Source organism: Sinohyriopsis cumingii, unplaced genomic scaffold, assembly GCF_028554795.1.
Source record: "Sinohyriopsis cumingii isolate HCF-2022 unplaced genomic scaffold, ASM2855479v2 utg001831l, whole genome shotgun sequence".
NCBI classification, from domain to species: domain Eukaryota; kingdom Metazoa; phylum Mollusca; class Bivalvia; order Unionida; family Unionidae; genus Sinohyriopsis; species Sinohyriopsis cumingii.
This window is the reverse complement of record NW_028316065.1, coordinates 190,819-207,985: the sequence shown is the minus strand read 5'-3', so window position 1 is coordinate 207,985 and position 17,167 is coordinate 190,819. Positions and strand designations below refer to the sequence as shown.

The 17,167-nt window shown below is 38.9% G+C and overlaps 1 protein-coding gene across 1 annotated transcript in view; it reads right to left on the bottom strand.

Moving 5' to 3' along the window:
- Positions 1–2,822, bottom strand: part of LOC149771464 (dihydrolipoyllysine-residue succinyltransferase component of 2-oxoglutarate dehydrogenase complex, mitochondrial-like) — a 49,883-nt gene extending 47,061 nt beyond the window's left edge. The window contains exon 1 of the mRNA XM_089948420.1: positions 2,711–2,822. Coding sequence (XP_089804546.1) covers positions 2,711–2,797 — 87 coding nt within the window. The 5' untranslated portion in view covers positions 2,798–2,822. The remainder of the gene's footprint in view (positions 1–2,710) is intronic.
- Positions 2,823–17,167: the final 14,345 nt, after the last annotated feature.

Genomic DNA, 17,167 nt, shown 5'->3' with positions numbered 1-17,167 from the left:
TCCAAAAGCTTTTCTTACTTTTATCATAATCTGAACTTTGGGAGAGATTTTGTCTCAGAAGCTGAACAAATAAATAGGGGAAAATCATGATCCTGTGATAATAAACATGTAAGCAAAACCATTCAGATTTCTTATGACCTAATGTTTTGTTTACGAAAAAATTGGCAATGCAGATATAAAGAACGTGTACTGTTTTCGAACTTCAAAATTTACTTGCATCAGTCATAACCAATTTGCATAGAATTGTAAATAATCAGGGACCAAAGGTACAAGGTTATAGAAGGCTTTTTTCTTCAATTTATTATCAAACTTACCATTCTCTAGAAATTAAGAAAATTAAATGTGTCAAAATAAGTTCAATATCAAGATTCTCTTCAACAATGATTTAAAATTTTCCCTAAAGTAAAACTGCAAATTTGTAACCAGAAACAAAATCCTAATATTTTAATAAGGAAAAATTCCAATGATGCTGATTTAGTCTGAAATATATTGTTAAAGTATGTGTTTCTTGTGACTATGGACAAATTATAAGAACAAGGAACCACTGATGAATATCTGTAATGACAGTAACAACTGAAATATTATTGATGCAATTATCCAATGTGAAGTCATATTGCAATCATGCTGCAGTGTGAGCACAGACCCATGGGTTTCCAACTCTGTTTTTGTTCCCTGTTCCCCAGATCTTGACCTTTTTTAACAGTCAGAATGATAATAAATTAAAAATTACACCAACAATGTTTGACTTGTAGCTATTCATGTCTGTGGTGGATCTAGCAGTGGCCAACATTGAGAAAGGTGATAGAAAATGTAAGAATGCTGTGAAGATTTATTTTAAACAAAGGATCTGGCCATGAAAACATTCAAGGTTTGTGGTAGTTGGCCAACAGTAGTCCAATAAATCAACCCCACAAATCTGTGTTGATACTGATGGATGATGTTGTGGGTCTGATGTCACATGTTCATTAAAATATGCAATTCTGCTGCATGCAGATCATTCCGTAACAAACTTGCATACACTTTAGACACATACAGGTAACTGGTAACAGCCATATCAAGTGTAAAATTCAAAATGGCCACAGGACAGATGGCTGTGCTATTCCAGGTGGATTTACAAGTCACCAAACATGATTTGCTCAGGAAACATAATCTCAGTGTCACCAAAAGAACCCTTCAGCTGACAGTAGCTGCACAGCCATGAGAAATATCGGTAAGTGTATAAATTGTACATCGATGTGTGCAGTCAAAGTTGAATGCAGATAATTGCAGCTTTTAAAGAATATGTAATATCAGCCCCTCACCCGAAAATCATTATCATCACAGGTGAAGGTCTGATTTATAGACCTAGCCAAGCAGCAATATAAAATATTGGACAGATGCATTTCCCTCACCTTGTCATAATTTCAAAGGCATTATTAAAATCATTGTTAGAACATTGTTTTCATTTCACCTAAATCTTGCCCTAAAAATTTTCTTTGTGTGACACCAGTATATGGAATACAACTAATGCATACATACAAAAGGGCACCGTTTCAGTCATAGTGTGGCACAAAAAGTTGGCCTAATAATAGTCCTACAATGTAAGACATAGCACATGTTGGTTTTGATTTAGTGCTATGTCTTACTATCCAACTAATGGCCTTGTATAGCATGGTCCAATGTTGTTGACCTTGGAACAAGTAGTACAAATTTCAGGAATATCTCACACATTTGACAGCATATATCGACACTCTTCCACTAATTTATGTGTAATTAATATACTTATTGTGCTGTCTTTATCCTGGCGGAATGAAAATATGACACTAGCAAACGGCAGATGTTTCTTGAATGAAACGAAATGTTGCTTTACAGTTCCAATAGGCATAATATATTTTTATTCGTTTCGTTAAAGAATATTTAAACTTAACCCGATTTCAGCATTCCTGGCTTTCATTGCTTTCCAGTCAACTAAATGTAGGCCAACAAAACTTTAAAACGGGTCCATTTCTTTTGTGAGAATTTGAATTTATTTGAGAAAAGACATCAGAGTAAGTGAAGTCTGACTAAAACATTAGGATTTTACTTTGTAGAAAAGTGCCATTATTTTAATTGCCAGCTGTGTGAGATATTCCTGAAAATGTGACTTTCGTTACAATGTTAGTCGACATCAAAACACACTAAACTGCACTGTTAGTTAGGCAGTAAGATTCTGACACCCAAAACATCTGTATCAGCGTCAAGGTCTTACATGCAGGACTAGTGTAATAATAGCAAACGTCTGGTTTTTGTAACAAAATTGAGTAAGGAATAAAGGAAAATATCCAAACTAATAACACATAGTAAGGACTAAATTTGAATCTGATTAATGAATCAATTTAAAAATATTAATTATCATGAAAAGATGTTTTTCGATTGTTTAACGTGTTGTCTTGCATCATCAGCTTGAGAACACGAAATTAGGTGACACAAGCCTTGTATATAGTTCAATAATCTCTGCACTCTGACCAGATATATCAGGCGTAATTGCAACGAGTTATAAAAATGATACACAGCTGTTTATCTATCGGAATTGATAGACTGTATCTGCAAATTTGGTAAGGCACCTTGACGGCAGGTTGATTCATATTTTCAAGGAGACAGCGTTTTTAAGTTACTTTGGAGTTCAACAAACATGTAATACTTTATAATAATGAGAATTTACAGTCAATGATTTTCATATATCTATGCTTGCCTTCCTTGGACTGAAATAATATATATAATTCGCAAAACGACCCCAAAGTCGCGGAACACTCTGCGGCCTACTTAGACGAGCGGCCATTTCAGCCCGGAAGTGTCAATACGCGCATGCCCTTCTAACACAACGGTGTAGCAGAATACCGTACATATTCTCATACCGTCCAGACTACTATAACTAAAAAAATACCCAAACAAAACCACACAAAAAACCAACAAGACAACCTCTATCCGCCCCTCAAAAAGAAAAACAAAACCCATGCATCGCTGCAAAAATATGCTACACTTTTATTGTGGTAACTTAGTCCAGCTTAGTTTAGGAAAGTGTGGGTTCTGGACAACTTTTATCACTACATGATAACAGAGTGGTCGAGTGTCCTCATGGATCTAAATTACTGGGATGTGGGGGTTTTGGACCACCCCAGGCACTATTGTCTTTGCTTTTTTTTTTCTTCTTCTCCCTTTGGTTTTTTTTTTTTTGGCTTATTTTGGTACGTCTTTGTGTCCGTGAGCGAGGGTGTGAATGTCATTGGTGGAGGAGCATCATTTATGATCAAAAATCATAATCCCTTTTTGTTAATCAGTGTTGTGGAAAGTCGGTGTTGTTCTTATGGTGTAGTACTGGAGATGTCTATGCAATGATTATGTGTAATGCTGGTGAGTGGCTACTTTGGCAGTGACGTTTTTTTATATACTCCTTTGGCTTTTTTTACGAGGATGCCATCGTCACGAGTGATGCAGTACATTTTGAATCGAAGTCCTATGCATTTCGGTCTCACTGGATAGTTTCGTATTTTGAAACCCACTAATTTTTAAGGTAGAAGGCATGAACCTAATTATCACAAGCCTAGCATTTATAAATTCCCACATAAGCTAAATCTATAATGTGGTTTAGAAATAGGTTGGATTGTTGGTGACTGCTTGTCACAGTTAGATGAGCATTGAAGATCAAATGCGTAACTTGGGCTGCAAATGAGCTGCCGACTTGGCTTACGTATTTATGTGCGTCTGCTATAGAGGAAAATATCTAAAAATCTAGATGGTTGAGGGGTGATGAAAAGTATGCTAATTTGTTATATTACTAGTGAACTTTATTCATGCATAAGGCACATACTGATTCTTTTAGCTGCCTTGCCACAGAAAAATATTCAAAATAGCTATTTCTTGTCAAAAATGAATGTAATATTTAGGGGTTGGTGGCAGTGTTGGTTCAGTATAAAAACCACCAATTGCATCAGGAATTAATCTGATTACTGCAGTCAAAATCTCACATGTATGCTTTCTACAAAAATCATTAGTTTGTTTTTATTTGTATCTTTAGTGTAAAATTACATTTTTCTGTGATTGGTCATTGTTGGATGAAAATTCACCAGATAAACCGTCCAGTGAGACCTTCGTGATGGGTATGCCATAAGTTTCATCTTTGAACTTTCCCAGCACCATTTTATTGTCATGGCAGTGGAAGGGATGGTCTCGTGGATATCGCTGAGGTCGAAGAATTCATGATGTTAATTGAGGTCTGCGTAGACTTCGTCAGCGTGAATTTCGTAGACGAGTGAGTCGGTATCGGTCACGAGTAGCGTGGCTTTATTACCGTACTTATGCTTGATGAAGTCGAAGTGAAGCTCGAGCATAAGCATTTTGGAGAGATCGAGAACAGTTGCTCCAATGCAGATAGGCTTGTCCAGCAAGATAATAGTTTTCTCGACTCGATGGCAACGAGTTCTTCATCAAAGATTTTAATGCTGACAAAGGCATCTTTGGCCACGAGCTTATCTCGTCAACGTTGGTTATTAACGATTTCGATTTTCTTTCGATGTATGATGTTTTCCACCTGGGTGAAAGAATGGTTCGGATTTGGCGAGGGTCCTTGTACTTTTTCCAGGATGACTTCCGAGTCAAAGATGATATGAAACGTCTGCTCGTATTTTGTGATGGGTTTGTTCGAACTGTAGTGTTACATCGTGTGACATCTGAACAACCTGTAGTTCTTAACAGTATCCTGACGAGACGTTATCCTGTAGTTGTTGGGATTGAGGAAAGCACTGTAAGCAGCGATACCAGAAATACCCCACGTTTTTTAAGCTGTGTGTACTTAGATCGGCATAATTGGCTGGAGTCTTTGATGTACACGAAATGGTTTTGGTAATACAGTAAATTGATGCTGCGTTGTGAGGTTGTGGGATAGACGACGAACTGCTTATCGCCCGCTTTCTTGCCATCGAGTCCAAACATGTTGCTGGAGAGTCCCTTGATGAGCTCTTTCAACTCAGGAACATCTTTAACCGATGCTGGAAAGGTGTTGCCGGTGGTTTTAAGGGTATCAAAATAGGGCTTGTCGTGGGAGATGCGATCGACGTGGTCTTGTGCGGGATGTAAGGCGGAAAGGATGGACCCTATGAGGCAGTGGTCATCATTGTTTTTGACACTGATGCACGCTTTGCTGGCTAGGATTTGCTAGGGTGGCGGCACGTACTTACTTCCACTCAGCAGTGCGAATTTGGAAGTTTGAAACGAGATAGAATTGACTCTGGCGAAGATCCAGGCTGATCCTGACTTTAGATAATCTTCGAGGCGACGCTGGATAAACGACCAGGAGACCTCAACGATGAGACTGAAGTCATCACTGCGATAGACAATGAGGGATTTGGCTCTGATCCACAAGTCTAGAGCGATTAACAGTTTGATGGCTGTGTGTGCGCGGTGCTGTATCTACAGTCGGTTGTAGAATGCGATGTAGGAGTTTTTGATTGACTCCGCGCTGAAAAACATGGGAATGATCGTAAATAATGTTCTTTGTCAGCACTTCCGTATGATTTTTCAGTGCGTCGGGGTGGTAGAAGACTCGTGATCTTATCGCGTTGTCTTTGAAGGGCTAGTGATTTGATTTCGGTAGTTTTTTTCTCAATATCATCTTGTCGCGATCGGCTCATGATTTCATGCTGAAGTTGAAGAAGTTTGGAAGGCTTTGCATTTGTCTCGTAATTGCTTCATGTACTACTAAGTGGTGAGGATCTCTCGTTTTGTCAGTGCTTCGTATTCCTTTACGAGCTTGCGACGTGCAGGATGTTTTATTGGAATCGCCTTGAGGTCTTCTCTGACTCGTTCGATTAACTCGTTGAGTGACATTTGATCTGGGATAGGATACGTGGACACCCTGTAACGATCGAGCGATGTTCCTGAGACGAGTCGACGAGCAATATGATGCCGCAGGATAAACTTTTTGTCTGGATCTGCCATACGTGGATGCTGGGCAAAATTCTAGTCTTGCGATGAATGAGATTCTATGTAATATACTCCAGTATTTAATTTCTTGTATTGCTTGTTCATTTGTCATTTCTGTTATGTGGTAATTTTAAAAACTCTATTATATAGCACAATTCCTCAGCGTTGGACAGCAGCAGGGAAGTTCTACAGACCAGACTCCCAGACCAAAATAAAGCTTCCTACGAGAACTTTCTCCGTAGAAGCCTCAGATTTCAAAAATAAGCCTTCCTACGAAAATTAATTTGCGTAAATTCACTCCCGACTGCAATTTTTTGTGTGCAAATTCAATGATTCTAGACAAGGATTTTAGGGGGGGGGGGAAATTTATTCTGGTGTCGACAAAGTTTGCGAAGTTTGGCTGCGAGTCTCATAAATAAATTTGATCAAGACCGATTCGATATCTACTACGCGGATCATGAAGATTAATCGTGATAAAACCATGCGGCGTTGCCTGGGCGCGGCTGAAGAAAATTTTGAATTTGTTTATGTCCATGTCGCCGTTGCACCAGGTCTGATGAATATTTCTCAGCGTGTGCGTATCAACGCCATTGAAAACCGACAAAATGTTACAATTGTCCCTAATTACCTTTGGAATTTGTGTATATCGCTGCGTCACGTAAATCACATCGGTGTTCTTGTGTCGGCCACGCGAGAATATCCTAGCCGGATTAGTTTGTTTATCCAGCATAACATCATCGAATACAACAAGATTATTAACATCGCCATTTAAATTTTCCACGGATGGAGTTTCATTGATGTCTGTGATGAATTCGATTGTGCCTTCGTCGGTATTGTCGCTAAATTCCTTTAGTACTTGATAGCAACGCTGATCATCAACGGACGGTGCAACCAAATACAACTTATCCCATTTTAACCATCGCATTATCAAATTTAGTAACAACTGCGTCTTTCCAGAACCGGACGGGCCAATAATTATCATCCTTATCGAATTTGGTAACACCGCGTTATGTTTCACCTGCTCGCGTTTCTTCGTGGCTGAAAAATCAATTACATTCATGTTACTAAAATACATGGATCTATATTGTGTTAAGTGTCGCACACACACAGCTACGATAAATCCAACCGAAATCGTTACACGCAATAACAGAAACGCAATTGCAGGAGAATGCGAAGTTTGTAAGACACGCAAGTTCAGATTTGTAAAAAAAAAAATAGAAAAATCGGAGGAGACATTGCCGCCTCCTTGTCAAATCTACCCGGAACTCCCTGGGCGAAATATCCCGGAGAGAAACATCTGCCAGGATACAATTACTGCGGACCCGGCACGAGGCTCGATATAAGACTCAACGATAATAATCAACCAAATCCCGGCGAGGATCCAGTAAACGCCATCGATAACGCGTGTTACTATCACGATCTTGCGTATCGCAGCGGAGATTTACAACAAAGGCATCTCGCTGATATTAGGCTAATTCATGCAATAGACGCGATTCCTGACAAAAGTTTCAAAGAGAAATTGGCAACCTGGTTGATAAAAGGCGCGATGAAAGGTAAATTAGTACTCGGCGCTGGTAAATAATAATGGAGCAAATATATTATTCTCCGCGAGGTTTTTGGCGAGGAAAATCAGCAATAGCCAAACTCGCCAAGGCCGCTAAAGTAAAACAATCCGTTGCTGAATCGTGGCTATCGAAACAGGCAGTCTGGCAAATTTATCTTCCCCCACCTAAGAAAATACCGTACGCGAGTTTCACCGTCAGTGTCCCTAATGAAGTCCATCAGGCTGATTTAATGTTTCTTCCTTACGATACCGTCGACGGAGTCACATATAAATACGTGTTAACGGTTGTTGATATTGCTAGCAGATACAAGGAAGCGGAACCGTTATCGAATAAAACAGCAACGGAGATCGCTAAGGCGTTTAGCGAAATTTATTCACGATCTCCATTAACATGGCCGAAGCTTCTCCAGGTTGATCCAGGTCGAGAATTTCTTGGCGCGGTTACTTCACTGATGAAGAAGAATAATGTTAAAATCCGTCGCGGTATTGTAGGTGTTCATCACAATCAGGCTATCGTCGAAAGATTCAATAAAACTCTTGCAGAACGATTATTCGGATATCAGTACGCGCGCGAATTTATTCAAGATAATCGATCTCATGATTGGGTAACAAGATTACCTCACGTGATTAACGCGTTAAATAACGAAGTAACTCGAACAATAGCAATGAAACCCGCTATTGCAATTACAAAATCGAATATACCTCTAAAGCGAGATTCCACAATTCCACCTGTGCTAGGTAGCGTCACGGTCAGGTATTTATATAAAGAAGGCGAGGCCGAAGGAGGAAGAAAAAGAGCAACCGATCCAACCTGGAGCGTAACAACACATAAAATATCAGCCGTAACAAGATCGTCAGGAAGACCAGCAATTTATTTCCTAGATTCGCTAGCGCCACAACGCGGATTTACCAAGGAGGAATTACAAATAATACCGAAAGATACTCAACTACCGCCAGCGTCATTAATGTGAAACCGAATTCTACCTAACTGAGATAATTTTCTTACTCTTGACACGGCTAAATAAACTAAATTTGACCAGGAAATTCTATCATCGACGATCCAAACTTGACCATCTACGGTCAATCCCTGCGATGAGTGTATCGTTGTTGCGTAGCCTAATTTCCATGGCGATCTTTCTGCGTTTATCGCGTCATTAACAAGATTAATATCAACAAGAATAATATCGTTCAAGACCAGGATCTTTTCCTCTCCGCAGGGTAAAGTAACACTGATATTTTGTTTTCTGGTATCAGCGGGCCTGTAACACAACGGCACCTGCAATGTTGGAAATTTCTCACAATGAAGCTTGAATAACATTTCCTGAATAACATCGCGAACAATTTTCCTACTAGCAACGATCAAATGATCGGGACGCCACAAATTTAGAAAAATATCCATCGGAGTCTCGTCGATTATTCTTCTCATCACATCGCATTGAATTTTATTCGGTTGTAATCGAATTATTTTCTTAAATTCAGTCAGTAAAATATCATCGGATCTATAATCAGCGTCGATTTCCTCATAATAGTCAACAAAGTTCCTGAGCCATTCGTGAGGAGATTCACCATCAATCGGATCAGGTTGGCCATGATCTCCGCACATTATCACGGCTGTATTTTTCTCCTCCAGCCAGGTTAGGAACGATTTTAATACAACTAAATTTACTGTGCAAATTTCATCAAATATTATAATTCTGTTGATATATTTATTTCCCATGCGAGCCGAATCCCATAATCCACCGCTGTATTTGAAATAACTGTGATACGTACCAGAATCAACGCCGCGTTGCCTTATTTCTCGCGCTAATCTGTGAGTTGGAGTCAACACGATCATATCAGATTTCGCAAATAAATTTATCGCTCGTGTTGTTTTACCACTACCACCAGGACCATTCATGTAAACGAATTTGTTACGTGAAATCGGGTCAAATGCGGATGCAGCCGTCGATATTTCCTCAAATTTATCTCGATGAAATTTATCGCAATCTTCGACATCGGCGTCCTCACAGTAATCTAGGATATCCTCGTTTTTTATCCTCCAAGTTCCCCAAGAACCATCGGAGATTAAATTATCCAGCCTATACTGATATTTCTTATCGAGATAAAACGAATCCGTTGCGACCCTTACCGCGATATCAGAAAATTTATTTATCATCGACAGTAAATTTATACTCACATAAGCGAGCATCGATGATCTCAAATGCGTATACTGCGCTGATTCTCCATCGAGATAGCTAATTACGGTACCCAACTTTACTCCGTCAATAATAATATTCTCTCTGTTACAGAATATCCCTCGCGATACCGTATCGGCTATAATAAAGTCCATCTCGGCATCGTTGATAAACAACCTAGCGTGTCGGTGTTTATGATCAACGGATCCTCCTTGAGTAAATTTGCCAATTATTTTTCTTCCGATATCTTTCGCGTTTTCACAATCCATCGGCAACCACACTTCAGTTTGTTTCCTGTATGATATAATCGCCTCGCTAACCGTCAACGATACTAACATTGATGAATCCAGCATATACCTCAACAACACTATAGGGACCCAACGACGCTGCGATAAATGCCGACCAAACCAAATATAACAAATTTTATGTAAATTTTCAGCAAACTCGAATGAAGTTACATAAGCGAATCCGGTCATGACAAAATCAGGCAACGGTCCGTTAATTGCCACTCTTGTCATCTCGCTGGTGGGATGGCCAAATTTAGCAAAATAATCCGCACAATCGCCATATCCAAGGAAACTTCCAGGATAGCACGCGCTCATATCAACGGATATCATGTCTTCGAAATAATACTTGGTATTCCACAATCCGCCATGGCCGTATTCGATACAACTAAGTTGAATATCAGTGAGAAATTCATTCCTTGTAGGTTTCCACGAATTTCTTTCTCTGGCAGCGTGAGCAGCAACAGATGGAACAGTAAAACAATTCGTTAATAACTGATCGGGATTTGACGAATATTTCACCGCGATATTTCTCATCGATTCATGCAATTTTTCATCTCGGTAAATATCTCCGCGCGGCAATATAAATTGATCGTATTTTTCTTCGCTCGAGAATAACCAAACTGATATTGGATCAGACGCGGCTAATATTTTGATATATCTGAACATGGCATCGGAATTGTCTTTTGCGCCTTCCACGGGATAAAATTTAACAACCCGATCTCGCGGGAATATCATTACCGACTGCGACCACGCATGTGAATTATGATCAACAATTTCGATTGGTACTCCTCGAGATCTATACGGCGACGAATATAATATTTCTCCCGATAGCGTTTTCACGGTAATAGGAAATTTAAGTTTCTTACTCAACACAGCAACATCGTCAATTGATGCGCCATCAACAACTGTCTTCGCCCATGAGTTAATTTTATTCAATCTCAACTGGGTCAGACCAGATCCACGACGAGCGTTTTTCATGTGCTCGATAACACGCTCGGCAACGCAATTTATCATCGGCGATTCTTTCATCGCAGGTAGATTTTTCATGTCGGGATTATTATTTAGCCGATAAATTCCATAAACAACAGCGCTAGATGGATACGCCCTAGCATAATAAGGACCGTCAATTCCCAATAATAATCCTGGCTTCGAATTTTTATCAAGAACAACATTTTTCTTACTGCCACGTATTGGATCTCGTTTATCGCGAATAATCCAAGTGTCGTCAGGCATTTGTGCAATAAATTTTATTCCAAAGATAAATCGTTCTTCTTTGTGTTCGGATTTTATATGCTCGATTATTTTCTTGGCCCGTTCCAGATTCATCGTAGCATCAACAGCGTTAGTTTTCCATGTCGACCAAGTGTGAACCGCTCCATCATCGAAAAATTCTTTTTTGGCACGATCAACCTCAGGAATGATATATTCTGCCTCATCAAGATCAAATGCATCCATTATTATATTTTAGACAAATATTTAAATTATAATATGCAGTGCAAATGGATACCAATCGGATCAACAAAATCATGCGACAAATCCTGCAGAGGCGATTATTGTGGCGCTCACATATATGCGATTCGACGAGGCAGTAAAGGACCACAGCGGTGCTTAGTTTGTCAAGTTGGCACTCGAGGAAAGACTCGATTGTGTTTATCCTGCGGAGGAAAGAATTATCGGGAATTGCTCAGATATTACAAAAAGAAATCTTCCTCGGTGATAACCTGCGAAGAGGATTATATTAATCGATTCAAGGCAAATTATGATTTAGACAGATAATTATTATATAATGGAAATGAAATCAACGATTCCTGCAATGAAAATCACACACGAGTTTAGATCTCATCCTACGATCAAGGGATACGAGTCATCATCAGATGGTATTGTCAGAAACATCAAAACAAAGAAAAATGTTGGTAATATTTGCAATTCTGGTTATTTGATATGTAACTTCAGTAATAGTGGGAGAAGAGGTATAAATTATCTTTCTCACAGATTTATATTCGAGTGTTTCCATGGACTCATCAAGAATAATTTGGTCATTGACCATATCGACGGAGATAAACTTAATAACAAATTATCTAACCTTCGAGCGATAACTCCGAGTGAAAATTGTATATATGGCAATACCGGCAAACATCCGAAATATGCCAAGGCCGTCAAATCGATAAATCAGGAAACGTGCGAGGAGATGATATTCGAATCAATGAGCGCCGCTGCAAAATATTATAATATTAATCCAGCATCGGTGCAACGAGTGGCAAAGGGAATAACTAGCGCAGCATTTTCCTACAAATTTGACGAGTGGATCGAATTTTCTTATATACCAATAATATTCGATTCGGAAAGCGACGAAGAATAATTGAATATTACAGAATTATATAATGGACGAAGAAAATATAAATAACATCATCGAAGCCATCGATGACCTGAAGAAAAAAATAAATCTTCCATCAGAGTTGGACACGAGTAAAATCCGATCCGAATTCGAAACAATCATTCAAGGAAAACTCGAATACAAATACACGCTACCATCCGAATACAAATTAATAAAAAAGATCCAAATCGCGATGTATCAATCGCTTGCAACAGTCAGCGATGATCAAATTGAGGATTTTGTTAAATTATCTACGCTGGTAGAAAAAGCTAGATTGATTTTATCAGAAGCATACGAATCAAAAAAAATTACAAGTTCACGCATCAGACAGTTGAAAAAGCTTGTCGATGAGAGCAAGGCCAAGGAAATATCTTCCTGAAGAAATTCCACAAAAAAAAAAACCAAAAATTAAAAATTTTTACTAATTTTGAAAATTTCCCCGGTTTTTATTTATTTTTTTGGCCTGTTTTTCCCTGGAGGACGGATTTACGATTTCACCAGCAGATTGATACTAACAGTTTCCCCGCGTATATCAAGCAAATTTCCTTTCTGGTCCGTCAGTTTGAAATTTATCCTTGACAACAATCGATTATGACATCGCAGATAAAACGGATTCACCGGCTCCTTTATTATCAAATAACCCGGAGAGGCGCTAGGTGAAAACGAATACAATATAAATCCCTGCTGTGCTTGATTTGACTCTGACGAATCAACATTGTAACTCCCCTCGACAACATCCGCGTGAAGATAAATCGCGATAACTTCCGTTATATTGACGATACCTGGCGAGATATGCCGCCCGCCCTTGGTCGGATCATTATCGTGTCTGAGAAACAGCGCTAATTGTTTTTTCTCTGCCCACGCGGCATGTAATTTCGGAAATAACTCATCGATGGTATCAGTGACAGATTTTCTTAGTTTATCAACGTCGTAACCGGGAAATTTGAAATTTGGTAGCGTTTCCTCGGTTAATTTATGTAATTCCATGAATTTTTTCTTATTGCCTGAATTTTTGATCAATGTAAATTTGGTAATAGGAAGAATATAATCGCCGATTGATATATCGTCGATGATAGCATTAATAAACATTTTATGATAATATTCAAGATCGTTCGCAATTCGATTCAAGCGTCTCACGTGCCTTGGGAGTAAATCACACCAGCCTGTTTTATTTAGGATACATTCATTGAAAAATGATCGAAAATAAGAAAGTAACATTTTATGTACTATATTAAATTCATTGATGGTTTTTTTTACATAATCGCCGTTTATTGGGTTTATTATAATTTTTTTATATTCACCAATATCTATCACTGTATCCGAGGGGGGGATTTTGGGAAGAACCAACCATGAAACATTTTCCACCTTAAAATTAAAAGAAAACACAATACGATCGCGTTTATGTTGCTCCATGAGATCAACGGCCTTATTGATTATATCAAAGCCAAGTACAGATCCCGAAGCCTCGTCGGTGACAAAGTCGGATTTTTTTGGTTCTAATGTACTTGGTAAATCCAACGAGGTAAACCCGGGAGTTGTATCATCTGATGTTTCCACAGGCGGAATTTCGGGCCAACCTAATATGGTCCTAATCGATGATTGGTAAATATCTACCATATATGGTGATTTCACTTCTATCATCGATGATAGCGTTGGTTCGTGCGCAGATATCTTTATTCCCGGAGTAGCATCGCCGGTTATATTTGATATTCTGGTAGTAAATTCCTTATCCAGCTGATCAATTTCGTAACTGCCTGTTGGTATACCGACATATATCCAATCAGGTGTTCCATCGGGTTTGGTTTTGTTGGCAAAAACAAGCGAATTATTTGACAATAATTTATCGAATGATGTCGATCTAACATTGGGCCAGCTATTATAGACACGCAATTGTGTTAACGCAATTTCTTTGACGCTGATTGGTGTTGGAAAATTGATGCTAAATTCTGGCTTGGTTGAGCTTAACGATATTAACGTCGTTGTCGGCGGTGTCGTGTTTGTCACGATCTGGGCTAGTTCGGACATTATTAATATTCATTTGTTCAATCTCCGAGTAAATACTGATCATTGCCGAAAATTCTGGATCGGAGATAACGCCATCATTGAGACTCTCCGAAAGCAGCGATGATAATCTCGAATACGCGTCATTGATCTTGGTTAGTTTGTTTTTGTACAATGATAACTTTTCACTCGTGCACGAGGAGATTTTTTTCGCTACGATATTGAGAACACCAGCGATTGTCGTTGTTGACGAGATTATTATCGTTGCTACGATCGGCGCGATTGTTGTTACCGCGGATAAAATTATTCCAGCACCAGCGACTACCGCGGATACCGTATACACGGCGACGTCAATGATAACTAATCTACGCTGGTATTTTTTTATTTTTATCTGATACTCGTCGAGTAGTTTTTTTAGCGAATCCTGCCATGATCGCGCCTGATTATAACGGTAATCCGATGCGGTCATTTATTAGTTATTTATCTAGCCAATTGTAGTCTATCCGGATAAATATTCGAATATTACACGATAATTCGTTGGTCCCATGGTGATTCTGTCTTGTGATTCTAGTGTGAAATTTGCGATGGTACCTTCATTTAACGAAATAATGAAAAATCCAGGATAATATTCATAAATTTTATAATTCTGTTCCGATTGTACCTTAAATTTTATATCGGAGATAATATATACTCGATATATACCCCGAAATGGCGCGGTAAAGTTAAAAGAATCATTCTCGGGTGTCCAAATGTGATATAAATTTTTAACAACAAATGTCACACTACAGGATATATTCGCTTCTATCAACTGTTCTGGTATCGAAATACGCGCCAACAGAGGAATATCCAACGATAATATTTGAAAGTTAATATCATTAATTTTTGTAGTTGCTTCGAGAAGTTTCGTGTTGATTTCTTGAATTTTTCCATCGTTCGCTGATGTATCGACCTTTTGACGCGTTAATTCTCGTACCACGTTAATTTCATCGTTAATTTTAGTAATATCCTCGTCGATTTTTCTTGTTTTCTCGCTGAGATCGTTATGTGATGTTCTATCGGCTTTTTGAAATATTAATGCACGTGCCGATTCAATCTCTCTGTTGATTTGGGCGATATCTTCGTTTATTTTCTTTGTTTTCTCGGTAAGATCGTTATGTGATGTTCTATCGGCTTTTTGAAATATTAATGCACGTGCCGATTCAATCTCTCTGTTGATTTGGGCGATATCTTCGTTTATTTTCTTTGTTTTCTCGATGAGATCGCTGTGTGTAGTTGAGGAGGTTTCGATGAATTTTTTTATATCCTCATCGAGTTTTTTATTGAGATTTTTTGATGTATCGTCTAGTTTTTTAAGATCGTTAGTTAGCTTGGTAAATCTTTTTATCATTCTGTCCTGAAGATCGTCGTGTAATGCTTTATCGGCCTTTAGAAGCATCGCCGCTGATAGCTCTTTGTCGGATTTTTCTACATCCGCGATATTAGCCTTTAGTGGCAATACCGCTAATAGATCAGTAATATCAGCTATAGATTTCAACACTAATTCTGATTGACGAGTAAATTGACTGATATGATCATTATATTCTTCTCGCTTGATTATATCAGTTATTTTCACGTTGCTGGTTTGTAATCTTCCTTCGGTATTTTGAAAAACAGCAACTTCGCCAGGGTCCACCTCTGACAGCGATAGAAGATTGTTAATATCGCTCTTGGTTGCGAACTTTGATAGATCGACGTCAGTCACTTCTGCCTTTTCCTTCCTGTAGATAAATCTACCGTAAATATCAACCATGATATTTATCTACGGCGTATTCAAATACAATTTTGTGATAAGGACCGGATGATTTTGAAACTGCGTCAAGAACATTAATTGACTCCGGGCCGCATATCGGTGGATCAGCTAATGTTTGTGTTGGAAGAGTCGAATACCAAATCGGAAGATTTAGTTTTGACACATAACTGATAAATTCATTTGGCGGTGCTAATCCATAAGAGTCAAAGTAAATAACTTCGCGAGGATTAATCGCGTATGCAACCCAGTGCGTACCAGGGCCGGTATTTTTATTGAGATTTATTATTCCCGTCTCGGTAGGGTTTGGTTTTTCTGGTAGTTGATCTCGCATAAATACGCCTCTGAAAAATTTTTTTTTTTTTCTTTGCTTCGTTGATTAGATCTAAATTTGAATAGGCCGTGCTAATCTTAGGCCGGATCCGTACGGGGGGCGTCTTAGATAAAGGCCGGATCCTTTTTGTTGTTTTTGCAACATTTTCGCGATTAAGGGAGAGAGGACGGGAAGTAACCCTCCCTTTTTTTTACGGTATCCACTTCCGATAACTTGTCTTGTTACTGTGGAACCTACTTGGGAACCTATGCCTGTTAGCGCGCCTAATCCTAATGCCTTTCCAATCATCGGAAGAGCCAATTTCGCTAGCCCCAATAGAGGAAGAAATCCGCCTGTTTTGACCATATCTCTGATGGCGCCTATGGAAAGGCTCACATGAACGCCGGAATTTACTGATTTAGCCTTGGAAAAACGTTCACGCTGGCCTTTAGTTAGCGATAGTTTGTTAGGTCCACCATGAATTTGATCGTTTTTCAGTGTTAATTTCATACCGCATCGCTTTGATATCGCTGATTGGAGTTTTTTTATCTGACCCGGGGTCAGAGTTACACTGACGTGTTCGTATGGCATATTAATAATCGCTTAATCTAAATTTAGAAATCTTTGATTTTAAAGTTACATTTTCTCGACAGGAGCGTCGATGATTCTCATTCTGCCACTGATGCCTTCCAAGATCATTGTTCTATCGCTGAGAATTACCGCGATCACTT